This window comes from Hydra viridissima, unplaced genomic scaffold (genome assembly GCF_058129835.1).
Source record: "Hydra viridissima isolate aposymbiotic clone 2 unplaced genomic scaffold, HvirCarnegie_v1 scaffold_6, whole genome shotgun sequence".
NCBI classification, from domain to species: Eukaryota; Metazoa; Cnidaria; class Hydrozoa; order Anthoathecata; family Hydridae; genus Hydra; species Hydra viridissima.
The window spans coordinates 15604985-15632951 of record NW_028324305.1 but is presented as its reverse complement, the minus strand read 5'-3'; the positions used below and the strand labels follow the sequence as shown (position 1 = coordinate 15632951).

Below are 27967 nucleotides of genomic sequence, written 5' to 3'. Positions count from 1 at the left end.
GTAAGTATAAATATAGAAATATTTGCATCTTATTTCATTTCTTTTTTATCATTTAGTCAATCTAATACTATAACAATAAAATATTTGAATGTCTGACACCCTGAAATATTTTCCTATACTTTTTCGCATATAATTGCCGTTTATACACAAATTTAATATACTTGATTTTCGTATTCAAAAATTTTAATCGTATGATAGACAGTTTAGACTGGTGTGACTATGAAAGAAGTCGCAGGTGTTAAAAAGTTGAGCCAATGCGATGATGCATGTAATTCTTCCGTTCTACCGCAGCTGTAAATATGCTGAAAAATGGTTCGAGAAATGATAGGAGGTTGTTGCGTGTGTTTGGATGAGAGAGGATGGACTGAGAACCCTTTAGTTTACTGCGATGGTGCCGGGTGCAACGTTGCCGTTCACCAAGGTCTGTCTTCCACAAAACCAACTATTCTTGTTTTCCTCTCTATCTTCCTGTTAAAACTAAATTTAAATTAGAGTTCTTTAACATCATGTGATTGTAATTTTGTAGCATACTTAAGCAAGTTAATGATATAAAATTTGCCCTAATATGCATTATTAAGTTGGTTTTTTATGTATTACCTACAAATACCCATGGTGTCATTATTGATAGAACCAGCTGTTATCCCCAAATTGTGGCATGAAATTCATTAGTTTAAAATTGTTAAACAAATTACCGGACTTTTTGTTAAAGAGTTACCTAAATTTAGATTTAGATTCTTTTATTCTGTTGCACCTTTTAATGTGCACAGAGCTTTTTAGGTGTAAAGAAATTGACAAATTAAGAATGTCTAAACGTTTTAAAGAGTGAGTTAGGCAAGGATGGTTTATTCAGTATAAAAGACCAAATAAACCAAGTTTTTGATAAAGAACTTGATAGCTGTTTTTAAAATAATAGGGAAGATACAACTAAGGTAGCAAAGAATAAGTTTTAGTTAAGATACAGAAATCAGAGTACTTAAAAAAAATTGTCAATTAAAAAGAGGAATCAACTTTTTTTAAATTATGAGGATGAGTTATAACACAGTATGTAAATCAGTAAAATTATATTCAATATGTATACATATATATGTAACACACACAGATAAAGCTTCATGCACTGTTAAATTTTTTAAACCATAGCTTGTTATGGTATTAACAAAGTTCCAAGTGGATCATGGTTTTGTTGCAAATGTCAATCTCAAGAACGCCTTGCCCGAGTGGTAAGATTTTCATTTTAAATTGTTTTTGTAATAGTATACACTTCCTAGCTGCAACTCAAAGAAGATTCAGAAGTTTTTGTAAAAAGCTTAAAGCAATTTTGAATGAAATGAGCCAAATGTTTTGTGTCACTATTGTATAGCTGATAATGAAATGACAATGGACATTTTGATGATCATTTTAAATATAATTCTAGATGGATTTTTGATGAATTATTGCTATGAAAATGATGATCCTTATACTGAAGATGACAAAACTAAAATATACATCATTATTACTTTTAAATGATTAAGTCATTTCATGTCAGAGAGGTAAGATCCAGAGAGTTTTTATTGGCACCAATTAAATTTAGTGAGCTATGCAAGCTAAATCTTAATAAAATTTGCATCAGCAATTCTTAAGTTTACATGTGCATTCTAGATGATGTTCTTAAACTTAAAGTGTACCAGAAAGAAGTTGAAAGAAAATGATATACCTCGAGTTCTAAAATGCAAATGTAGTTAGTTTTGATATGAGAAATGCTAGAGATTTGCCAGCCTCATTTTGCTCTTTACAAGTAATACCATAACAGGGCTTTTTTAGTGCACTATTAGCTATAATGAGCAGGACTCATTAAAATGACAAACTTCTTGCAGTCACAGTAACAGAAAAGAATTATGTCAAAATTAGATTTAAGAATCATTGTGTATGCTCAATAATGTTAAACAATTCTTAAAAAAAAAAAACTCAATTTTTATAAATAATATAAAAATATATGTAAATTTATATAACTTTGATGGTGGAGCCTAGGGGGCCTTGATTCACCTGACATGGAATGACCCTTTTTTTGCCTAATATACTTTTGAATCTTTCAACTATTGCTTTAGTTACAAGCAAGGAAGTAGGTTCAAAAACTAAAAAAAGTAGTTCTGTGAATTAATTCTTTGCATCAATATATAAAATTTTGTTGAGTATATAAAATACAATATAACCTTAATGTATAATAACCCTTTAATTGTTCTAATTTTTTATTGGTAAAAAGATAAAAATTATGAAAAAGGTGTAAGGGACCATTAAAAATGTAATCTATCAAAATGACAACAAAAACAATATGTATTGATAATTATTTAAAAATTATCTAAAGTTACAACTGCTTTGTTTGCAATTTCATATTTGCAAACGTCTCAAACATTTGCTCAAAATGAGGTGACTTAATTTGTCAAGATTCAATGCTTAAGAAGTTTAACTCTAATAGTCCTTTTTGATTGTTTGTTAATCAAATAGTTATTTACAAAGTTCAAAATAGTTTGATAAAGATGACAAATACAGTTTTGTCAATTGCCTATTCAAGGCTTTATAAATAGTTTTCAGGTTTTTGAACATGGAGTAGTTACATACACATATTAAACTTAAAAATTTTAGCAAAATAAGATAGGGGTGCCACTTCATTGAAAATTTCATAAGATAAAATGACTTTGGGAAATATTCCTTTACATATGGCCTACAATGTTTGTTCTGTTGGTTGTAGAAACCATACACTTTTACAAAAGTAAATCAAAGTGAAAAGCAGTTCATAAAAAAGTTCATTAAACCAAATTGTTTTTTCTCTTTTAAGAAATGTGAGCTATGTCCGATGAGAGAAGGAGCTCTAAAGAAAACAGATAATGGAGGTGAGTTAATTGTTTTACATTTTTTTAATTTATTGTTGGTAAATGTTTATTATTTTTATTGTCGATTCTCTTGTTTTGTTTGGAAACCATCTTTTTGCACAATAAATTTATTGTTAACAATTTAATAAAGCTGCTATAGAGTTACAATTTATTTTCATAGGAAAAAAAAAAAACTAAAGAAATAAAGTATTTCCTTTAACATAAAAGAGAACTATGTAAACATAAAAGATGTGATGTGTAATAGAGGAGTACTTGACATAATCTTAATACTAAATTTTTTAGCAGTGGTATTGACAACATAAAATGGTACAGTCTTCAAAATTTTCATCACAGAGCTGTTTTTCTAAGTAATACTCATAGCCATAATACATCTGAACAAAAAAAAATGGTAATGAAAGACTTAAGGAGAATATATGGAGGATCTTTTCATAAAGTTTATGATTGAAGCTTAAGATGAAAAAAAATTTACAGTTTAACTTAATTTCTCTTGACCATATTAAACTCAATCTTATAATGGATCATGGCTAAATTGTGACAGATTGCATAAACCTGGTCCTAATTTAAAAAAACCCATAGAAGCAGCAATATGTTAGTAACAAAAATAGTTCTGACTGTGTTTCTGCAGTCATGTGGAGGACTATATACTAACAAAAGGATAAAAAAGTAATAATTGAAATATTTTTAATTTTTTTTTAGCCCTTTTTTTTTAAAATAGTTTCTGAAGGAAAGCTCAGTGGGCCAGAGGTGACCAAAATGATCAAATCTGGTAATAAGGTTTATCAAAGTTTTTATCCTAGTGATGAAAAATGAATATTTCATTATGTTATAGGTTTATATATTTTCATGATAATTGCACTGCTACTGGGTTGCTTTATAGCTTCTCGTTCTTTTCTTTAACCTTTTCTGATGGCTTTACTTTTTTTGTTTCTTTTTGTATCGGGTTATGTGATAACACCCTGCAAAGTTACTGATAACCATCAAATTGTTCAAAAAACTCTGCAAAGAGTGTGTACCCATTTACGATTGTCAAAGTCTTAGGAGAAAAAGCTGCAAGACTTTTAATATAAACATCAAAGCTCAAAGTTAAAAAAACTTGTATTATTTCTTTTTTAACTTATTTTTTTAATCACATTTTCTTTTTCAATTTTTAGTATATTCACATATCTATAATTCAACTTGATGATTTTTGTCTTTAAACATGTATTTGTCCTATTGCATTATATTGAAAACATCATATCTGTATTTAATACATACATATTGTGTACGATTTTAAATATGCAATATGTCATACACCAAAATAGGGGTATTTGGATTTAGTGAATTCAAAATTTGAGTTAAAACTGACTATAAATCCACATAAGTGTATATTAAGAGTCTTTAACTTTTTTTTATGATTTGAAACTCCAAATTTTGATAACATGTGTAGATGTGATTTTAAACCCTAGCATATTTCTATGTATTTATATCAAAAGTTCTTCTTTTTTTGCTCATTATTCACTGCTAACTGTCCAAAGGTTAAAAACAATTATTACCAATAAATTTAACCTAATATATATACAGTAAAAGTCTGTTATTTTGAACTCACAAGGGACCAAAGAATTTGTTCAAAATAGCGAGTGCTTGAAACAACCAAGGGTTTATGAAAATCATACAAATTGGGCAGAAAAACAAGATAAAAAGTGTTTAAGACATGAAATTATGTATTCTTCAATTTTATTTTGAGTAAAATCTGTATTTATGCTTCTTTCAATCTTTGAACATTTTGCTTGAACTTTTTCTGCTGTTTACAGCAACAAAGAAAAATTTTGAAGTAGCTCTAATGCAATCATTAGTTTTTCTTGCAGAGTTTTGTGGGCATTTTTATGTTTTTGTCCCACTACCAACATCTTGCTCTTTAAAAATATATATGCTTTATAAAATATGCACACACAAAGTACATAGCATTTAAATGTATAGAATTTCGAATGCCTAAACATTCAAATTTCTTTAAACTATTTATATTTTAAATATCAGAAATGATCTACATTAAGTTAAAGTTTGAACTTTATTATTTTTACTCATTTTCCTTCAAAAGTTTTAATTTAAGGATGGCAAAAATGCCATCCTTAACTTCAAACTTTAGAAGGAAAGTGAGTAAAAAATTACCAGGGGGGAAATATTCAAAAAATAGCTGTTAAAATAAACTCTAGGAACTTGTTCAAAATTGTGAATGTTCAATATAAGCAACACTCGAAGTAATAAACTTTTTTGTTGTCCATTTTTCTTGGTGTGTTCCTTTATTTCCACCTTGCACAGTTTTCCAATCTATTAATCATTTTAAGTCAGGCTTGGTCGGGAAAGGCGTGCGATCGCACTCTGATCTTGACCACGCATACAATATTTAGTTGCGACAACTTGCCCACGGCTTCATAGATGTTTTGAGAACATTTCAAAAAATAGTCAAGCGCAAAAAAGTTTAACTGGACCGATGAGAGACACTTACAAAAATTAAAAGCTGCCTGATTAAATTGTTATAAATTAAGTTTAGAATAATTGATAAACTTCGTCTTTTATGTTGATTTATTTAATAAATAAAAAAGTCAATCTTTTTTTAACCATTTCGCGCTTTGCGTAGTTGGCCTGAGTTTTGTTTTTACATATCACTAGGGAGTTTAGGCAATTTTTATAACCAATGTAAATCTTTTTCATTACTTAATATATTTTATTTTTAAAATGGTTTCAACCACTCCTGTAGCTTATTTGGTTCCATAGATATTCGTGTTTTAATATTTTCAACTCATATACATTTTATAAAATATTTCCTTAAATTATCTCGTTAAACGTTTGGCACCGAAAAAAAAATTTTTTTACCTTTTTTTTTTTCTTGCGTAAAAAGTTGCGTTTACAATAAAATATCTAAAGATGGGGGAAATTTATAAAATCTCCACTTAGAAAACAAAAAAACCCACCCTATTAGACTACCAAAAAAAAAAAAAACTGATTGACATAATAAATAAATAGTTGCAGAATCTATTTTTATGTGGGGACGAAAGAATTAGCTTATTTTACTTGTATATAAACAAAAATGAAACATTTAAAGTTAAATAACTTTATCAATTCTAAAGCAAAACGACGTCCCCAAAAAAATATTGTAGTGCAACTTTTTCTAAAAAAACTTACATCTATATATACGTATATACTATTTATTTTCATGGGTGGGTTTTCATTCTTCGACACCTACATAAAATCATTTGTTGTGTTTTTTGAACGAAGTTTTTCAAAAATGTACAATATATTTTTTCAGCGATAAAATGTCACGTGACAAAACTCCCTAATATTACATACAATTCTTTGTAGTACGACAAACAAAAGAAACAATTAAATCATTCAGTTACTATGACAATGTTAGAACGTTTTTAGCAGTATCTTTAAAAATGTTAAAAACAATTCCGCAATGCGCTAGACCCCTGAATTAGCGGTCTATAATGATCAGTATCCAAACAAATTACATTCCAAATGAATTTTATTTTTATTTTTTATTTTACTAACCAAAATCAAATTTTAAATACGTCAAACTATATGAAAGTGTTTTTTTATGATTAAACTCAAAAGGTAAAAATAAATTATGAGGAGGAAGCGGAACTGCTTTACCTCTGATTATGAAAAGTGAGTGGGCTTTTTTTTTTTTATTTTAATTAGTATTTAAAACAGAAATAAGTAAATTTAAGTTTAAGTTTTTAAGAATGACATCTGAAGCAAAAATAATTAAAGATAGTAAACCAATATCTAAGAACTTAAAAACTTTTCTTTCGTGGGGGAAAGAATCAGTTATTGGATACACGGAAGAAAATGGCTTAGTTGTCAAAATATGGTGTAAGATTTGTGCCAGGAACAAAACTGAAATTTTAACGGATGCTTTAGTTAAAGGAGTATCGAATAATTCTTTGACAGCGTTTACGGAGGGAACTTGTGTGGTGACAAAGTATCAGGTAAAATTAAAATAATTAGCTTGTTCTCAATTTTTGACTCCAGGAAATAATTTAAACATAATTTTTCTTCCATTATATAACTTTTAATTGTAGTTATCTTATAATTTACTATATTACTAAGTGAATAAATTTTTTAGAGAATTGCTTAATTTGAACCGTGATTTTTTCTTTGATAATAATAATAAAGGTTGATCGCCATCTTAGAGGGCAAAGCCATAGATTAGCGGTGCTGATTGATAATTGTAACTCAGAAGATCCCGGAAGTAGTTGTGTTGCTAACCTCGATATGGAAAACTCGTTACCTATTACACAAGACAACCGCGAAGCGCTATTAAAGATGCTTAGAACAGCCTATAAAATGGCTCTAAAACCAAGCATGCCACATAGCCATTTCAAGACACTAATCAAATGCCAAAGACTTAATGGTGTACTCCTTTTAGAAGGAAAAGACAACAATAAAGCAGGTTATTGATTTTTAGGTTTAGTTTCTTTTTCGTAATTTGATAAAACAATTCAAATGAAAAAATCAAATTAAAGTTACGTTACTATTATAATGAAAGTTTAATTTTTTTTTCAAGATTTTACATCCGAATGGTCTTATCCTTTTGATTTATCCATTTGATTTTTAAATTTGAAAAATATTAGTTATATCTTTTTTTTCTTTTTTTTATTGTTTTTTAATTTAATTTTTAGCACGTGAATATATCTCATGCATTGCCAGTGCCATTAAAGAAAAAGTTGCTGAAATTGTCAATGAAGCAAACTTTTTCTCCATTCTTTCCGATGGTTCTCAGGCTAGAAAAACAAAGGATGAAAAAGAGTTGATTCTTGTGCGCGTTGAACGCGAGGGGACCCCTGCCTGTTTTGTAGTTTCTTTACTTGATATGAACAGTTTGGGTGGTATGGGTGCCAATACCATTAAAAAGGCTATTGATAGCATTTTTATTGAAACCGGTAGTGTTCCTTTAACTCCGTCAGCTTACAAATACAAACTTGTAAGCGCTACAGCCGACGGAGCTTCCGTTAATTTTGGAATTTATAATGGCGTGTTAACACAATTAAAAAAAGATAGAATGTGGCTGATAAAAATTCACTGCGTAAACCATCGTTTAGAATTAGCAATAAAAGATGCTGTGAAAGATATTTCCCAGTATAAAGAGTGTGAACGCTTTTACATTTCCATATTTAATTTATTTCACAATTCTGGAAAACTAAAATGAGGCTTTGAACATTACATACTACACCTTACCTAAAATATTTGGAACGCGCTTTATAAGTCACAGGAGACGCGGCTTTACAAAACTTTTACATAATTGGCCTTCACTTATTGTGGGTTTCGACAATGCTCTTGCTGATCGCGATACTAAAGCAGATATGCGTGCTAAACTTTCTGGATTATCCAAACGGTTGCATGACTACAGACTATTATGTATGGTTTGTGGTTATTTGGACATCTTAGAAAAGTTATCACCATTATCATTGGTTTTTGAAAAACAAATGTTAATGGTGAATGAGTTAAAACCAGCAGTGGATAAAACAAAGGTAAGCTTAGCGGAATTAAGCAATGAAGATATTGATAATATTATTGATTCATATTTGCTCAAGTTTATAATCAATGAAAAAGATGGTTCAACCAATCTTGTTTCTTCGTATTTCAAAGAAGGAAATGAATTGAAAAAATCAAACCCAGAGTTTGTTGAGATTGAACTCAACAATATGGCTAATCTTAACTGTGAATGTATTCATTCTGCCATTAAAGTAAGAAAATTAGCAATTGAAATCATTCTGCCATTGATAAATGATAGATTTAATTCGCTGTTAAATCCCATATTCGAATCAATGGATTGGTTAGATCCGCAAGTATGGACAGCAGACAGCATGTATGGTGATGCCAGCATATCTTTGTTACTAAACGAATTTTTTTACCCTCTAGAAAAATTAGGAATGGATTTTAAAATGGTTCTTTCGGAATGGAGAGCTGCAAAACTTGTAATAAATGCGCAGTACACCATTGCACTCACACCATTGCAAATATGGCAGAATATTTTTCTTAATCATAAAATTAAGTTTCCAAACTTGAGTCTTTCAGTTGAACTTCTGATGTGTATTGCTGGTTCTAATTCAGCTGTCGAACGCGTTTTCAGTATTTTGACTGTGATTTTGACTGATAGGCGTTTAAAGATGAACCACTCAACAATGGAAGACGCTATAATCATAGCAGGGAATGACACGAATTTCACTCAACAAGAACGCGATGATATCTTAAGTCACGCTGTGGATATTTTCTTAGATAAGCGAAGAGTTTTTTGCCTTGATTCAGCTAATGCTAGCATTGCCACTGATTATAGTAGCGAAGAAAGCTGCACCAGTGAAGATATAAGTTCTATATCTGAATCGGACAGATAAACAATTTATTATAAAATGTTAATCTTACATAATTTTATATTTATGTACATTACTAAAGAGTCCTGAGGGACGAAACAATATTGCCTACTGTTATATATATATATATATATATATATATATATATATATATATATATATATATATATATATATATATATATATATATATATTATACATACATAACATATATAGCATTATATATATGATATCTTTGATTGTCATATTCTTGTTATACAATTACATAAATAAGTTGAATTTAATAAAAAGGCAGCGTATAAGCCAATATATGTATATCATATGCTGTATATATAAAACTTTTTAACAATATAGATCAAAATATGTTATTAAAAAGTTTATACGCTGCCATTTTATTAAATCTTTTAAATATCTGTGTGTGTGTGGCTCGAACAATAAGTCAACGTATTAAAATAAAATAAATTTATATTAGCGAACGTTTTTAAAGCATTCGCCAATATAAAATCATTTAATTAGTAAAGATTAAAGTTATTTTTTTTTTGCGTGTATTTTTAAAACTTTTTGTTATGCGGACAAACATGGAAACATACTTGAATGTTCTCAAAACATCTATGAAGCCATGGGCAAGTTTTCGCAATTAAATATTGTATGCGTGGTCAAGATCAGAGTGCGATCGCACGCCTTTCCCAACCAAGCCTGTTTTAAGTATTTAGGGGGGGTTTTTTGCTGTGCTACTTGTAAATGCTCTTACAACCAATATCTTCATTGTGGTTTCTTTGGCTTTTTGACCCATATAATCTCACAAATGTCAGCAAGGCCATTAATTTTATTTAACTTGTTTCTGGAAAAGAAAATTGAGTTGCTTGGATTTATGCCTATATCAATAGGAAACTTATAGTGAAAAGTTTATGCTGCCAAACTTTACAACAGTAGTGTTGATTCTCAATCAGTAGTTTTTCTTCATACTTAAAAAATCTCTCTTCTGAAAAGTTTTTTTAAATGTTTTTTCTTAATGCTGGTTTGACATTTTTAGGTTGGGCACATGTTGTTTGTGCTTTATATATCCCTGAAGTACGATTTGGTGATGTTGGGACAATGGAACCAATAATATTTACCTCGGTTCCCCACGAGAGATTTTCCAAGGTACAAGTCTAAACAAAGTTTCTCTTAAAGTAAACTTTGTTTTTTTTTGTTTGAATAATTGAGTTAAATAAATTGAGTAAATAGAGGGAATTCAATGAATGAGTTACAAATAAATAGACAAGTTGAAAAATTACAACTATAGTATAAATCAAGCTATTCAATAAATTACAATTGAAAATCAATGTTTTAGCAAATACAGAAGTGTTGTTGAATATCAAAAGTGCTTTTATAATTTCATTCATTAAAATAAGTTTTCTTTCTTATAAAATAAATGTTTTTTGCTTTATGTACTTTGCTGTATTTTTATTTTTATACAAGTAATCTATACACTTTTATGTTCTAGTCATGTTACATCTGTGAAGATAGTGGGCGAGAAAGCAAAGGCGGTGCTTGTATGACATGTCATAAAGTAGGATGCAAACTATCTTTTCATGTCACATGGTATTCAAAACAGTTATTATGCTAAATTATTCTTTATAAAAAAGTTTGAATAAAAAGAAGTTTTTCAAAAGTAAGGATAACTCTGTAGAGTATTCTTTCATATCTCAAATCAACAATTCTGCATATATATTTTTGCAGTATTTTAAATTCTTCTGAATTAAGCTCATCCATCTTCTATATATTAGTGTTTTATTATGCAATCATCTAATATTGTAATTTTATTCAGTGCTCAATCAAAAAGGTTGCTGTGTGAGGAAGCTAGTGTCAATGGCAATGTTCAGTATGTGGGTTATTGCTCTAATCATTCCTGTAAAAAGGTTGTTTTTTTTTTTTATGGGTTTTTTTTTTAATTATTTAGACTTATGAAAATCTTATTCAGTCAAAGTTGTAAATAATTTTTAAAATCTATGAAAAGAAAAACTTGGTTTAGAAACCATAAATTGAATTTGTTTTCAGCTGAAGCAACAAACTTCTCAACAAACCTATGTTAGTGAATCTGATGTCAAGAAACACTTCAAAGATACAAAGTCTCGTTCTAGAAATGAAAGCACTTCCAGCACCAATTCGATTGACTCCGCTAGTAAAAATAAGCAATCTTCTAAGCATCGTTTATCTGAATTACACACAGTTACTAACATTTCAGAGAAAGTAGATGAAATGTCTCCTTCAATAGGTGATGGTCCTTCTAGTTTAGCAGACCCAAAGAAAGCAAGAAAAAATCCTGATGATGAGTCAACCCATTCCAGTTCCTTTAATTCAAGACATTTGTTTAGTATAAATGGTTTACTTAATGAAGAAAAGTCAAAAATCGTCTCTCCTTTAAACACACCTACGACACCTGCTTCCTTAAGTCACAGTGAAGATTCTTTAACTCAAAAAACCAAAAGTTTTGTTAAAAAAAGAAAACCTAAGGAGGATAGTTTTTTTCAAAATAAAACGTCTGACGCGAGCAATTCTAAAGCACATTTGGTTAAAAAGAAAAGAAAGAAAAGCGAAGAAGAAAAGAAAATAGAAGAAACTAAGAAAGAAAAAAATACCTTATTCGAGCCATCACAAATAGATCTTGTTGAAAATGGTAAAATAGGATCATGGGAAAAGTTTGTATCTAATCAGTAAGCTTCTCATCAGTTAGAATTAATAAAACTTGTACAAATAATGAAACTCAGTTTGAAATATTTTAGTTTACAAAGTTTTTTTATTTTGTTTTTAATTTCGTGTTTTTTATTTTTTATTTTTTTTCTTCTACGGTTTCTTTCTATTTTAGAAAACCAACCGCAAACAATTTTCAAGATTTTCTCGAACAACAATGGAATGAAAGCATACATTTTATAACATCGAAAGCGCAACATTTTGATGGTATGTGTGTGTGTATATTTATTGTATGTTTTCAAGTAAAACGTAAATTGCATTAATAGATATGAATAAAAAAAAAGTTTAAAACTCATTTTTAGTTGCATCGCTCTTATCTTGCTTGCAATATTTGAAATCTGATAATATGAAACTGGAAAAGAAACTTGCCGAACTCCAAACACGACGGGATCGTTTGCTAGGATTAACTTCTCGTTTATCTGTTTCCTTCGATAACGACAATGAAAATTCTAACCCGCTGTCTGCAATGCTGTCCAAGTTAAATGAAACTTCACATAGTGCCACTCCAAACACAAAAATTAATAAAAAATCTCCTCAAACTGCGAAAGTAAAAGAAAGAGGGACCGTATCTTCTCCTGACTTAGACATGCTTGCAGCGGCAAGTGCTAAGTTTGTATCTGGCGATTTATTCTCTGCTCCTGCTTCAGATGAAAAACCAGACAATTCTAAAAATATGAACGAAAGACAATTCTGTCGAACATTCACACCTAGTGAGTTTTTCGGAAAAGATCTTATCCAATCGCCCCCCTCCTAAAATTTTGCGTTGGTCTGTAAATAGTGTAAACTATAGCGTAAAATCACTTAACCGTTCGTATTTTATGTACGTAAATGTTTAAATTAAGATGTTTGTTTTAGAGAGGTATATTATAAGTTTATATAATTATATTTTGTTTTCTTGCACGGAATGATCACGGTGGTCTAAGCGAACTTACTCTTATATGGAATTTTAACCCTTGAGTGCAAGTTTGTTCACGCCTCGCGTGTAGCTTGACTGAAGTCGTTTGGTCGTTCCTATTGCGCAATATTTTTAATATGAAACGTTCTTCAATGACAAATGTTATTTTTGGATATCGGGTTAGAATGAGTTAACTATCCTTTAAGGTCTGTCAAGACTGAGACTTTGGATCACTTTTGTGACCAGTGCTTGTTCATAAGTTTTGATTTTAAATATTACTGATCATTTGACTTATGTACTTTTTATAGAAATCAAACCTAAATCAATGTTTTTATTACAGATTTTGTGACGAAATTTTCGATTGCGTCCTCGTCACCTTACTCAAATTATTTTTCCATGCCATTTTGATTATCTTCGCTTCTACCGTTTTACGTTCCATTTATTTAAAAAGATCCAAGGTGTGATTAAATTATACTCGTCGTTGTGTGCATTTTGTGTGTAAATTATATTCACTATTTGATGTACCATTTATAGTCAGTATTTGTAGTCTACACGCCATTTTTAATATGTTTTGCCTAAATATTGTATATATTGTAAATTTAAACTTGTATACTGTTAATAAAACATTCTGATAATTTACAAAACTTTAAATGTTTAAATACGCGTACGCGTGTTAAAATTTGACGCTCAACTTTGGTGAGGTTTTTTGATTGTACCGATATTCCGGAAAAAAACTTTCGCCAAAAGATCTCGACAATATAAATTTAACTAAACCCTTAAATTAATTTTGATGAAAAAGAATGACGAATAAAAAAACTGGAGGTTATCAGAGCTCTTTACGCGGAGATGTCAGTTTCTGAGACTGTTCAAGGTAGCTAGAAGGACTGTTTATAATATCAAAAAGAGGTCCGTGGGAATCTGGATCAACCCAGCTAAGACAATTAAAGCATGCCCTGAGATCTTGAGTTAAGTAATTTCTTGGTCAGAAAATCTGTGAAAAATGTAAGAAGATCAGATCTATTCTCAAGAAGACACCGACTATCCTCCTTTCGGATAGAAAGTATTTTAAAGTGAATCCGGTCTTAAAATCTCATCTTTGAAGGTCTCGGATAGCCCAGGCGAGGTCAAGTTTGTACCTTTGACAGAACATCCCTCGCAGATCATGGTTTTTGGATTGGTCAGTTCCAATGGTGAGATAATACCACCAGTATTTCTATTTTCTGTTCTAAAAATGGGTGATCGAGACTAAATTGAAAAAGTTCTGAAAAAATTTGGAAAAAATTTGTTACAGAAATAATTTTTTTAGAATTTTGATTCCGTTTGATTCAAGCTGAGGTATATTAAAATTAAGACAGATTTTAAGAAAACGTTTTTACATTAAAAAAATTTCAATCTGAATTTTCTTAGGATAAGATTTTTTAATTGAGTGTTGCCCTCTTCGAATTTCCTCTGCAGATGAAGAAATATAGATTTTTTAAAAATATTTTTCAAAATTCAAATTTCATAAGATTTTTACAACTTTTCTAAGACTTTTACGGCTTCTCTAAAGTTTCCATTAAATTTCTTAAACGCAAGTAAAATATTGGGCTTAGTGAAAAGAAAAGTTTTTTTTTTTAACATTAAAAAATTTCTCTCATTAAAATGTTCTTATAATACGAAACCTTCAGGGATCATTTAAGAATTAGATCTCTCCAAATATCAACACCAGCCTTTGGATGATCTCAGAGACAATTTATTACAACAAATAGTAGACGGACATTTAATGAAATTTAAGTTTACACTCGTAGCGCAAGTATTTATTATAAAAAAAACCGGTCTTTCCACGGCCCTTTTCATTAAAAAAACGATAGAGAATAATTTAAAATAAAAACTGCAATAGTAAAAAGTTGATGATTAAGAGCTACAAAGATTTTGCTTCACTAAAGGCGCAAATAGAAGACGATCTTGTGGAATCTATTCATATTTAACCCTCCGTCGGGCGCAACTGATCTAACAGGCACATGTTTCATTCATTTGTTACTTTCTCCACACCGGAGCGCTTTTAAATCTAGATCTTTCTATTAATTTCCTGTCTTTATAAGACTTATAAAACCCTCTCACTTAGTTACTTTACAGATAACGTAAAGAGTATTAATTGACCTGCGTGTTCTGATAGGCTCATTTCGCCCGATTAAGTCATTTTATTTAGGTAGGTATTTTTTAATTTTTTTTTTCAGATTTGTTTATTTCGCACATTTAAAACTACTAATATTAAATTAACTGTGCGTATTTCATAAAAATAAATAGAAAATCTTCAAATGGCCTAATATGCACATTGCGTTTAATTATGTCATAATTTATTTATTAAAGAAAAATTTTATGACGTCTCATTTTGATGAACTAAGGAAGTTACTTGAGGAAGAAGTTGAAGAAGAACCCGCACAAATTGACAATTTTGCAGGAGAAAGTGATATTGACTCTGAAGATGAAGTTGAACAATACATTCTTAATTCAGAAACTGAGTAATCTGTAAACGAAACAGAAGATGACAAAGAAGGAAACTCTTTTATGGGCAAAGATAAAAAAAACGGAGTGGGTAACTAAACCACTAAAAAAAAGTCGACGTCGAAAGTCACACAACATCTGCATTCATCTACCAGGATTCATTGGTAATGTAAAAAATGCCAAAATTCCATATGAATGTTGAAATAATATTTTTACTGACAATATAATTGAATTGATTGTCACATACACAAATATTTATATTGACTCCGTAAAAGATAGGTTTGTGCGGCAGAGAGATATCAAATCCACTGACATAATTGAGGTAAAAGCATTCATCGGACTATTGTATTTAGCAGGAGTATAGAGAGCAAATCGAATGAGTTTAGAAGATCTTTGGGGAAAAGAAGGTGATGGCATTGAAAAATTCTGTCTTATTATGATTCTCAAAAGGTTTAAGACATTTGTTGTGTTAGTTTTGGTGACTGAAGAACTCGAAACCAAAGAAAAGAAAACGACCGCCTTGCCCCAGTTCGAATAATTTTTGAAACATTTTTCAATAATTGTCAGAAAAGTTTTAGTCCAGGGGAAAATCTTACTATTGATGAAATACTTCCGGGATTTCGATATAGATGTCAGTTTCGGCAATACATACCCTCAAAACCAAACAAATACGGTATAAAACTTTATAGTCTAGTTGATGTCAGGATGTTTTATACTGTCAAAATAGAAATTTATGCTGGGCAACAACCACAAGGCCCTTTTTATTTTAGCAACAAACAAAATGATGTGGTGATGAGAATGGCTGAAGCTTTATTTGGATCTGGTCGGAATATAACAGCAGATAACTGGTTTACTAGCTTCGATCTCAAAGATAAATTAAAAACTAAGAAGTTTTCATATGTCGGCACTGTCAGAAAAAACAAAAAACAGCTACTAATTGCATTTATAAATGTCAAAGGTAGAAAACCAAACACAAACATGTTTGGTTTTAATAATGATAAAGTTTTGGTCTCCTACATCCCGCGCAAAAAAAAGAATGTCATTCTAGTTTCAAGTTTGCACGATGATGATGCCATTGATCCTCAATCTGGAGAGCAAATGAAACCGGAAATAATCACTTTTTACAATCAAACTAAGTGTGGAGTTGATGTAGCAGATCAAATGTGCGCTTCTTATAATGTGAGCCGAAACACCAGACGTTGGCCTATGGTAATTTTCTATTCAATACTAAATATTGCTGGGATCAATTTGCAAGTAATTTACAATGGGAATAACCTCGAGAAAAAAACGAAAATTTTTTCTAAAAGAGTTGTCACTTGAATTGGTATTGGAACACCTACAGAGAAGAAGATTATTAGGATACAAAGATTCCTTCCAAGAATTGATCAAGAAAAATCACAATCTCCTACAACTTCAAAAAGACGTAGATGTGTCACGTGCACTTTAGAAACGGGTGTAAGAAGGTTATCTCAATACGAATGTCGAAAATGCCACCAGTCACTTTGCAGGAGTCATCAGGTTTTAGTCTGTCAACCATGCCTTTCTTTATACGAATGCATTAATTTAAGTGAACATGAAATATCCAGTTAAGAACAAATATGATTTAAGTACATTAATGTGACTTACAAACACTGATCTTAAAATATAACTGGATAGCGTATACGAAAAAAATGTTTCAAGCCAGTTTTGGCCTCCCAAGATGGCGGCGCAATTAAGGAATGGTGATATGAAAATTAAAAAACTGATGATAATCAAGTTTCATATCTTAAGCTCAAATATGGATAAATATATAATTTTCTAATAAAAATCTAGTTTTTTTGTTTTAACATAAGATTTTTTTCATAAAAATAACGGAATATTACATATTTACATAAATTTCAAATATAAATATTTTTTTATTTAACAAAACATATTCTTACAATAAGTTGCTCTATATTAACTTTCTGTTTTTCGTTTTTTAGAATAAATATAATAAAACAAAAATTCTCAGTAAAACTAAGTACAAACTTTAATTTAAATTTGCTTAAATTTAGTTTGTTTAATAAAAGTAAAGAAAAAGTATTTGTTCGCTTGTGCAGAAATCTCAAGTTTCAAATAGTTAGCATTTGTTATATAATTTATGTACCTTTTAGTTCTTAACTACCCAATGCTGTGTGCTAGAAGGTTAATAACACAACAGCATGGTAGGCAGCTGATTTTATTTTTAAGATAAAATGTTTTTTAGGCATTAGTTCATCAGATAGGCACTAAAAAAGTATAAATGCTGCATGAACTATTAGCTGAGCACTGTGATTACACACAACTCAGAGGTTCCTTCTAGAGTTATTTTATATATATATATATATATATATATATATATATATATATATATATATATATATATATATATATATATATATATATATATTTCATATCATATCATATCATAAAAATATTTTTGATTGGTTTTTGAATAGGATAAGTTTTGTTAATTGCTTCCTAAGCTTTTTTCCAGTTATTTTGGCAGTTTGTTTTTTACCCAGGTGATAAAGATATATTTTTGCATAGTTTTCTGAAATAAGTTTAATCAGTGCAAATAAATGGTTATCAGTTATAGCTGAGTCAAACATATGAGATGTTTGTTCATTAAATATTTTTGAGTAATCAACTGATCTCAAATCAGCACTAGAAATGGCATTTTGAATTCCTATTTCATTTGGAAGGTTGCCATTTATTGAGGCAAGCAACCTTTGGAAACATCTTTCAGTTTCTTCGCATATGATAGCAACACTTTTAGTTGGTTTAATTAAACCTCCTCTGTCTTTGAATTTTAAAAAACTGGTTTGTTCAAAATGATAAGAAAGTACTAATGCATTCCAACATTTAATGCAGATAGTTTATTGCAAATTTACGTACCATAAATTTTTTGATAAGATACATAATGTTGATAATGTTTGATAACATACAAAATATATGTTATCAAAACATTCCCTTAATGATTTGTTTTGAATAACAAGTTAAAAACAATTGACTCAATGATTGAGAGCTGAAATATTACAAAGAATAATATATAAGTAAAATAACATATATTAAAAAATGATACTTTGTACTTAATATTTTTATTAAATACTATCGATTAATTACATATATGTATTAAATAATCTTAGAAGGAACCCCTGAGTTGTGTGTACTCACAGCACTCAGCTAATAGTTCATGCAACATGTACATATCTGGTATCTTGCTACAAAAATTGAAAATATAAAATTTGTCAAAACTATAAGTAGACACCACTGCCGCTTACCATACAGTTATGTTATCAACCTTCTAACACACTGCATTAGGTAACTAAGAACTAAAAGGTACATAGATTATGCATAAATATTATTTAATCGTAAATTGCACTTAAAAAGTATATCGAATATTTTGTACCTTAGTATCTAAATAATTACTTTAATTGTCTGATTTTTTAAGAAACCATTTCATTTCTCTAAAGTCATTAAAACTTTATTTCATAGTCTAGTTTTTTTTTTCAAAACTCTATTTTCTTTAATATTTCTGTAAAAAGCCTTATAAAATGTACATCGATCACCGCCATCTTGGGAGGCCAATTTTAGCTTCAATTTTTTTTTGAAAAAGGCAATTGAATACGCTATCCAGTTATGTTTGAGATCAGTGCTTACAAATGGAATATTTTGAAAAGTCGTGATGTTTAGTATTATTTATATGGTTATTTTGAAACTAGATTTTTTTTTGTTTTATTACTTAAATTGTAGTATTACTCAGTACTTTATCATTAGACTGACTTTTTTCATAAAAAATTTAATATTATTTTTATATACATCTTTATAAAGGTCAGTGATTACTTAGTATAGTTTATGAGTTGTTAGGAACAGCAACCTAATACGCATATTGCGCCCGACGGAGGGTTAAGATTGATGTCATTTAAGTTTTTTAAGTGCTCTTATTTCCAAGTCTAAATAAAGAGCGTATCCATCAAATTTAGTTGAGCAGTGTTTTAAATGCAGTGCGAGAATGAAGATAGGATTATGACTTCATATCACTTGGTCAGTGTGGATTCATTTAAATAGTGTTAAGGGAAATATTTAATTTATATAATAACAAAAATACTTGCTCTTGATCATCTTTAGCCTACTGAGTATGACACAGCATAGTTCTTTAATTTCAAACAGAATCTTTTTCAAAAGTGATATGGAGAGGTCAGATTAGCAAATCTTTAACACTAAAAGTCACTGGATGAAACAAAACTAAGAATTTGGGTGAGAGAGAAAAAATTTCACTCGTCCTAATGACCAAAATAAAGGACATTTTATCGAAAAACTATTTACAGGATTTCGTTAACGGATATATACATGCATAATAAGCAAAAGGAACTTAAAAACTATTATTCATAAAGAATTCAGCTGAAAAGTTGAAAAAAATGGGATTGTAATTAACGACAAAGAAAATTTTATAGACATGAAATTTCAACAAGTTCCTAAGAAAAACATTTTAATATATAAATCCATATTTAAACGAAGCAGACTCCAAGTTATCGATTATTTTACTTGATTTTGAGGTTCATTGTGTTCCTTCTTCCTGTTTCTTTCCTGAATCATCTTCTAAATCTGGTATTCCTAAAACAACAATTTTACATCAATCTAAATTTTAAAAGTAATTATGCTTTCTTATTCTTTTAACTAATGTTATTTGCAGTAAACAGCAAAAACACCCAACTTCTTTTTAATAAAACTTTATTCACCTTCATCATCACTGTCTTCTGAATCATCCATTTCAGCAGGATCTAGAGAAGTGCTTCCCATTTGTTGCATCATATCTTCTAAGTTTCCATTATCAAAGCGACTAGTATCATCATCAGATTCATCTTCATCTTTCCACCTGTTAAAATCGATTTTGATATTTGCATGCTAGAATAAAATTTTTATCTGATTTTATAAAAAATCTCAATTAAAATACAGAGAACATCAGACAACATATGACAATACATAACATAGAGAACATCAGACAACACATGGCAATACATAACGTAGAGAACATTAGACAACACATGGCAATACATAATGCAGAGAACATCAAATAACACATGACAATAAATAACGCAGAGAACATTAGACAATACATAACACAGAGAAAATTAGCAACACATGATGCAGAGAACATTAGACAATAAATAATGAAGAGAAATAACATTACTAACAACACAGAGAATATAATTTAAAAATTATTCAATAATATTTTTGAAGGAATATTACCTTAGCTTTATCTTTTAATAATCTTGGCCAAAATGGGCCAATTTCTTTTTTTTTAAGATCAAAATAGAATTCCCGACCACCTTTACGCTGTTTGGATTCCTAAAAAAAATTTGTAAAACTTCGTACTCTATGATAATAAAGAACATTTAGTTAGCATAGTTATGTTACTCTAATATTTATTGTTTAGACTGGAAAATTATAACTACTTTTCAACATTTTCTATAAAAACACTGTTATCTTATCTTTTGGTAGAGTTGAGGTAGGCATTTTGAAAAAAAAAAAAACAGTTTAAAAAACAGTTTAAAAAACATTACAAAACTAACGCCCTCTTTGTTAAATATTTTTAGTGGGCTTTTCAGAGCAAAAAGATTTAAAAACTTTTTGCTAACTATGAAGGCAAACGTAAAAGCTGCTGGCACATAAATCTTTTAAATACTTGATATTTACTTGTAAAAATCTTTCTTCAATAAAAAAAAACAACTAAATTATGAAAAGAGTAGCAGTATGTGCAAGATTGTAACTGTATTTTTAAAACTAGCATGAGCACAGCTGCTGCTGTATACTCAACAACGTTTACTTTTAACAAAGTAAAAAACAAACCAAAAAAACAAAAATTCAGGAAAACCAAAGAATTTTTGGTTTCCTGAATTTTTGAGAGAAGAGAAAAAGTCTTTTCACAGCAAGAAGTCTGTTAGATGAATCTATACAAAAAAGAATTGACACCACTAAAATTAGACAACTTGCAAAATACAAGTAAGTGATAATGTGAACAGAATGAGATCAAGTGGTGTTAGAATACAAGTTAAAAAGTAAGCAATTCAATTTGCTTTGTTTGCAACTCTTTATGTTCACTTTGTAATTTTATTGGGGGGTAATTAGAATACATGAAATGAAGATTATTAAGAGCACAAACTAAGGATGAGAAAGCTTACCAAGAAGAACATGAGAGAGAACTGAAAGGAATGGAGGAACAGACCAACCTTATACTATCAATAGCTTGAGCATTATGTTAAAGAAGGATCAAGAGGAAGTGTAGTACCAAATGGAAATTATTTTTCACAAAGGATTACTGCCTATTTAATATAAACATCTTTTATCATGAAATAATGCCATGAAATATAGCTAAACAACACATACTAAAACAAAAGCTTGTATGATGGTGTGATTGGTACAATAGGTGAATTATTGTGAATAGAATTAGCTAAGACCATGAAGAACATCAATTCTTTTTTTTTCCAGCATATTATTTAATTGTACAACTGATATCTAAAGAAGAAAATTTTCAATCTGAATTCTCTCTCTTTTTTTTGCATAGAACGTTAAAGGATTTTGAACTACACAGAAGTGTTTGGAGAGAAACTTTTATTTCATTAAATAATTATTCCTTAATTCAAATTTTATCTATAAAAACAAGATAATGCAAAAAGATTCATTAAAAGGAATATTTTATCAATGTTGATGAAATAATAGATTTTCAATCACCCTTTTAAAAGAAAAACATGTAAACTAAATTCTGTTAAAGAAGTATTTTGTTTGCATCTAGAAAATTAAGCTTTTTATAAACTGTTGTGCAAGTCTAAAAAGTAGAATATTCTTTTGAAGAAGAAAGAGAAAGAAGAGAAAGAAGAGAAAGAAGAAAGAGAAACAAGGTATAGTAAAGTGATTCTTTCTTTAGAGTCTTTTAAATTTCCATCATTCCCTAGAAAAAGACTAGTGAATAAAACTAAAAATTAGTAATTAAGTAACAGATTTTGTAACTAGTTACTTTAATAGAATCTAGGCTGAGTAATTTATTTTTTACAAACTGAAGTATGAGGTTTGTTTTTATTATTTTTTTAATGAGCCTATATTCTTGAGAATAAGAGCAATACAATCGTTTCTACTTTTAAACAATATTAACTTTTAAACAATATTAACATTTTCCAAGATAAATCACACAACTTAATCAAATGAAGAAAAAGTAACCAGCACTTCACTCAAAGATCTAAGCTTTTACAAGTCTTTTGAGAAGAGGACAATAATATTGCTCCAAAAGCCTCAAGGTCATTTTCTAGAAATAACTCGAATATATTAAATACTTTAAAGTTTATGTGAATATAAATACTTTTCACTCCTTGACAACAGCATCTGGTAAGAGTTTAAATAGAAGACAAATCAACTAAATGTTATGTTTATTAAGTTTATATATTATGTTTATACCAAAAACATTTTAAATGTCTTACTGTCATGTAGTAATATTTTGTTTGTATGAAAATTTAAGCTATTATTGATAAAGATACTGAGCAATACAAAAGTAACAATTTAATCATAGCTACATGTTATCAAAACTTCACTTTTTCAATTTATTTCTGAAATATTTCTTACCTCTGGCACAATATTACTATGAAACTCTAAGTCTATTGCATAAGATATTCCATGGCTTTGACCACTAAACATAAGCAATTTACTTTTAAAATCAACTCCGGTAATTGTACAACTTATTTTGCATAAAGATTTTGTTTTAAATAATAACAATATTTTAAAACATCTTAAACCAGTAACAGTGTCACCAATTTAAAGTGTTCAAACCCTATAAACATTATTGCTCAGACCTGAAAGTTAATTTAGTCGTGTCAACAAAAATCTGTTCACTGGATACATCTTCAAGTTGAATGCTCACAAGGATACGATCTTTTCTTTGTGCCCACAAAACTAATGGTACTGTGGTAGCCCTAATTTAAAAATTAAAATAAGAATACAAGGACAAAATTTCTAAAAAGGTTTCTTAACTTGTGAAATGTTTAAAAGTAAATATATTATTTTAATGCAAATGTAATATGTTAATGAAAATGTAAGAACATTCAATGTTTCGATTTGTACAAATATATACCAAATGTGAAATAGCAGTTTTAATAACTTTTAATTAACTTTAATAAATTTGTGATTAAAGTTTTATTTAAGTTTTTAAAGTATTTTTAAAAAAGAGAATAAGATAGTTTGAGGTAACGGTATAAAAGAATTTTTTAACTGATACATACATTTCAACAAAAATCCAGTAAAGGTAACCTAGTTCTCCAGCGAACTCAGTTATATATCCTTCAACAGATCAAAAGGAAAGTGATGGAAGCTTCCAGTTAGGACTAACCACATTGTTTTTGCTCGACTACCCAAACGTTGGTTGTTTTCCTACCAATCAGATAATGCGCATTTGATCACAATTCCAGTGAAATATAAATCAGGTGATTCTGTTACAAATTAGGCGGGAAAATGTTAAAACTAGGGAAACTTGTCTACATTGATGAATCTTCTCCTGCCATGCTTTCTAACACACACTGCCACTGTCGAACAATTGATAAACAAAATACTGAGAGGAATAAATGAAACAGAATCAAATTCAAATCTTGAAAATACTTGAAAAGATTCTAATACTTGAAATAATTCTGGGTTTTAAGTTTAAAAATGTTGAACACAGGAAAAAAAAGGCATTCACATTTTTAGAATTTGTTTAATTGACGTGTCCTTGCTTAACCAGCCGTCCAATACAATTTTTTCTTTACCTTTTATTTTCTTTTTTAAAATGAAGTATCTATATATTCAATAGTATACTATCACTATCCATATCAAATTTGATTCATTTCACTCCATTATGAAGTATACAAAACGTATCGTGGTTTAAAACATTAATAATCAGAATTTAGTTACTCTAAAATGGAAAAAAGTTAATATTAAAGGGCAAGTGGTTTCTAAATTCAGATTCTTAATTGAAAATTTTAGTGTTGTTTGAAGGGGGAAAGGGGAGGGAGAGGGGGAAGGGGAGGAGTAGAGGGAGGAACGAGAATAAACAAGCATTTCTCTAATCAAGTTTTATATAATATACTCAAGCTTCCATAATTCTAAGTTACCGATTAGCCTTTTGAAGTTTGCGATTAGATAAAAGTTTTGCGATAAAAGATTTAGGAACTTAAATATTATTTAAAGAGTAAGAAATAGAAGCTTAACGTTCCCCTCATACCAATACTTTTGCCAGATTGTATTTTGGGGAGTTGGCGTAACTGATCAAGTACTTGCAGGTTTCAAAGAGTTTTCGGAGACGACTGACGTTTGTAGCTGTTGATTCATTGCTATACTGATTTACATTTCTTAAACTTCAAATCCAAGTATTTTGCCATAAGATTCAGAAACTCACTCCAATATTAAACAAATCTGGTGTCTGATTGATGCAAATGGACTAATTTTGGCTTTTGATATGAAAGTTGCAAATATAATTTGTGGTCTTCAAACCCATTCAAGTATGCACCCTGGTGTGACGTCAAATTAAAGTATTTTGTCAAATCTGAAAACTTGCGAACTCCGGGCTAAATCAAATCTACCCTCGAGTCTTTTCAGTAATCTGGCGGGGTTTTTGCTAATGCAAAGCTGTTCGGCAATGTCATTAGCGGGTCTGATAATGTTTTGAATATGAAAATCATCTCACCGATGGAATTGGATTTCTCTAAAGAGTTGTCAATCATCTTTTCAAGATCCTTAAAACTGCTTTGATAAAAGCTGTTAACTTTTATCGAAGCAGTTTTAAGGATTTTGAAAAGACCCTCTATATTCAACCAAGTCTATATCACGGGCGCCAGTTTAACGGAGATGTCTGCAGAAAGCTTCTTAAAAATTTGGATGTGCTGCAGCAACTTGCTGATACAAACTTGGTTCTCAACATCTTTTACATAGTTGAAGCATTCAAAAGTTTCAATTTAATAGTAAGGCTTGCTCTGGATTAATCCTATAGCCGAACTTCGCTGAAAGAATTGAAAATTTCAAAAGGTGTTACTTAATAATAGCTGGTGCAGGCGAAACACCTAAAATTCACATCGTCTTGTACTACATCAAGGATTTCATCAGTCACAAAAGATCCCCCCTGGGGCCCCATAGTAAAAAACTGTCGAAACTGCTCATCAAAATTTTTATCAACATCGGTCAAGGTATAAGCGAAGCAATAATCATTTAGAGTACAAAGAAAGATTGCTGTGCTGCATAACTGATTTCAACAATAAACATCTTTCACAGTTCTGATATAAAATTAAAATAACCTAAGCAATAGTACTGAACCAATGCCGTAAGTATTTTGTTTCATGTCTATTTAAAGCGTGAAAAGCAAAATATAAAGTTTTACTTTGAATTACTTTACAAAATGGAGACAATCTTATTCGAATCTTATCTTCATTTACTGAGAAAGCCTAAAACAATATAATTTTACAAAAGGCATGATCTAAATTAAACAGTTGCAGACTTATACACACACACACACACACTCACACACACACACACACACACACACACACATAGCAGCCGAGAGAAATTTCGGGCCCCGGGGAAGTTTTCTTAAGGGCCCCTCATTATGATCAATTATATACCCAGGACCAAAAGAAGCCTGCTCTGGTCATTGAAAAGTAAAAATAAAAGTTAATTAAACCTTTTAAAAATTATTTTAAAAAGTGATTTGTACACACTTGTACAAGCAAAAGAGTGCTATATATCACAAACATGTGATATATAGCACTCTTTTGCTTTGCTTTGAAAAATAGCACCTCTAGGACACAGATAAAAAAATCTCAATTGAAGAGCTTTTGAAGAAACGTATAAGCTTTAATTGTATACTCAAAGTAAATAATTTTTGGAGTAAGTTAATCACTCTTATCTCAGTAATATAATTTTAAAAATTGTTTACAAGTTCGAATAGCCATCATCTAACAAGATGTCTTACATGGTCTTTCAAGATAAGATTTAGTATAAAAACACTGAACTAGACATTTATCAATGATATTTTGTCATAAAATTACTCCTAAAAATATAAGTTATATATTAAAAGTAACGTGATATAGTATAAGTGGATAAGATTATATTTATGAGAAAATCCTAATATGAAAAACATTTCAGTCCTAGTAAAAGAATAATGTAATGTGTTACTCTAGAGTTCCACCTTGTATTACTTATTTGAGGTAATGCTTTAAAAGTAATAAAGATAAATATAGCATGTTGTTGATATTCTTGATATGCATATTAATCAATTAATGTTTCAATCTATCTCACTATTGACTTTTTTTTTCTGAGTGTAAAATTTAACTTTTCCCACAATTTTTCAATTCATTAGCTATTTTTTTAAATCTGCCAATTCTAGATTTTCATTTTGAGCAAGAAATTGAAACCTTCCAATAATTGTCTTTTTTTTTTTATCATTCTAGATAATCCATCAGTGAATTTTTGAAAGATGCTAAAGTTTTCCTTTCTGTTATACTCTTGGCATGCTGTCAAGTTTTTTCTCTGAATACTAGAATTTTTTTCAAAATTTTCCCTGCTCTTCAAATATATTTGTAAATATTATACATATATATGTAATCTTCAATATTATTATACAGTAAGCAAAATAATTTAAAGTTTAATTGATTGGAAGAAAAATATAATGAATTATCAGGTCAGTGCCGACTTATGTGTAACAACAAAATCGAATTTGTGTGAATTTTTTTTGTTTTACTATGAAAAAACAAAAAAATTAATTCAATTTATCATAAAAAAAGTCATGACTTATTTTGTTTATGTTGAATTATGTTAACAAAAGTAATTATTTTGGTCCAAAAATGATTTACTTAGAGTATATAATAAAAATTTACACGTTTCTTCAAAAGCGCTTCTATCGATTTATTTCTACCCGTGTCCTAGGGATGCTTTTTGTCAAGGCAAAGCTAAAAAATGCTGTATACAGTTTTCTGGTATTATTTGATTTAAATCATGCCTTTGATAAAATAATATTGTTTTAGGCTTTCTCAGCTAAAGAAGATAAGATTCGAAATTCCACATTCGAAATTCAGCTAAAGTCGTAGAACTTTTTGTATCCATTTTGTAAAATAATTCAAAAGAAAGCTACGTATTTTGCTTTTCTCACTTTAAACAGACATTAAGCAAAATACTCAGTATTGCTTGGTATATCTCCATGAAATTACTTAAAATAACGATTGTTTACATTTTGCCACCATTTCTGCACGCGCATCAATTTTATATCGGAACTGTGTATTGGTGTATTCACCGTAATAAATTTCGATGGTCTCTGCGCCAAACTTAAAGAAATTTCCTTGTTTAAATTTATACATACATACATACATATATATATATATATATATATATATATATATATATATATATATATATATATATATATATATATATATATATATATATATATATATATATATATATATATTTAAAAAAAAAAAAATAGCAAACTGTTTGTTCTCTTTATCAAAAGAATTATTATGCTGTCACAAATTTACAACAAGAATTTAGGAATCGAAAACAAATTTATACATAACTCGTTTTTCATGTTTTTATCCCACCCTTAAATGTTAAGTGAATCTTAGATTGAAATCTTC

General features: G+C 29.3%; 2 protein-coding genes and 1 pseudogene across 3 annotated transcripts; 2 read left to right on the top strand and 1 right to left on the bottom strand.

The window, feature by feature from the left end:
• Positions 1–225: 225 nt before the first annotated feature.
• LOC145190090 (uncharacterized) lies at positions 226–13486 on the top strand. Its single transcript, XM_090090259.1, has 9 exons — positions 226–421; positions 1138–1217; positions 2810–2864; positions 10248–10357; positions 10701–10798; positions 11025–11115; positions 11255–11910; positions 12063–12154; positions 12250–13486. The coding sequence occupies exons 1-9, from the start codon at positions 310–312 to the stop codon at positions 12699–12701; spliced, it is 1746 nt and encodes a 581-aa protein (XP_089946385.1). The 5' UTR covers positions 226–309; the 3' UTR covers positions 12702–13486.
• LOC149887220 (zinc finger protein 862-like) lies at positions 6457–8904 on the top strand (annotated as a pseudogene). Its single transcript, XR_016453312.1, has 3 exons — positions 6457–6832; positions 7020–7296; positions 7526–8904. The product of XR_016453312.1 is annotated as a zinc finger protein 862-like (transcript).
• Positions 13487–19607: 6121 nt separating the features above from the next.
• LOC145190115 (prostaglandin E synthase 3-like) lies at positions 19608–23919 on the bottom strand. The gene is made up of 6 exons (XM_090091874.1): positions 23594–23919; positions 23168–23287; positions 22941–23004; positions 20577–20675; positions 20066–20231; positions 19608–19940 (listed from the first exon to the last, which is right to left on the bottom strand). Coding segments are annotated over exons 1-6 (507 nt in total). The 5' UTR covers positions 23596–23919; the 3' UTR covers positions 19608–19884.
• Between the last annotated feature and the right edge of the window lie 4048 nt (positions 23920–27967).

Coding starts and splice junctions, on each gene's coding strand:
- LOC145190090 (XM_090090259.1), top strand. CDS start 310: ATGGTTCGAGAAATGATAGGAGGTTGTTGCGTGTGTTTGGATGAGAGA. Junction 422..1,137: donor CAACGTTGCCGTTCACCAAG/GTCTGTCTTCCA, acceptor TTTAAACCATAG/CTTGTTATGGTATTAACAAA. Junction 2,865..10,247: donor AAAGAAAACAGATAATGGAG/GTGAGTTAATTG, acceptor TGACATTTTTAG/GTTGGGCACATGTTGTTTGT.
- LOC145190115 (XM_090091874.1), bottom strand. Junction 23,005..23,167: donor ACGACTAAATTAACTTTCAG/GTCTGAGCAATA, acceptor GCTTATGTTTAG/TGGTCAAAGCCATGGAATAT. Junction 20,232..20,576: donor TATTAAAAGATAAAGCTAAG/GTAATATTCCTT, acceptor ATTTTATTCTAG/CATGCAAATATCAAAATCGA.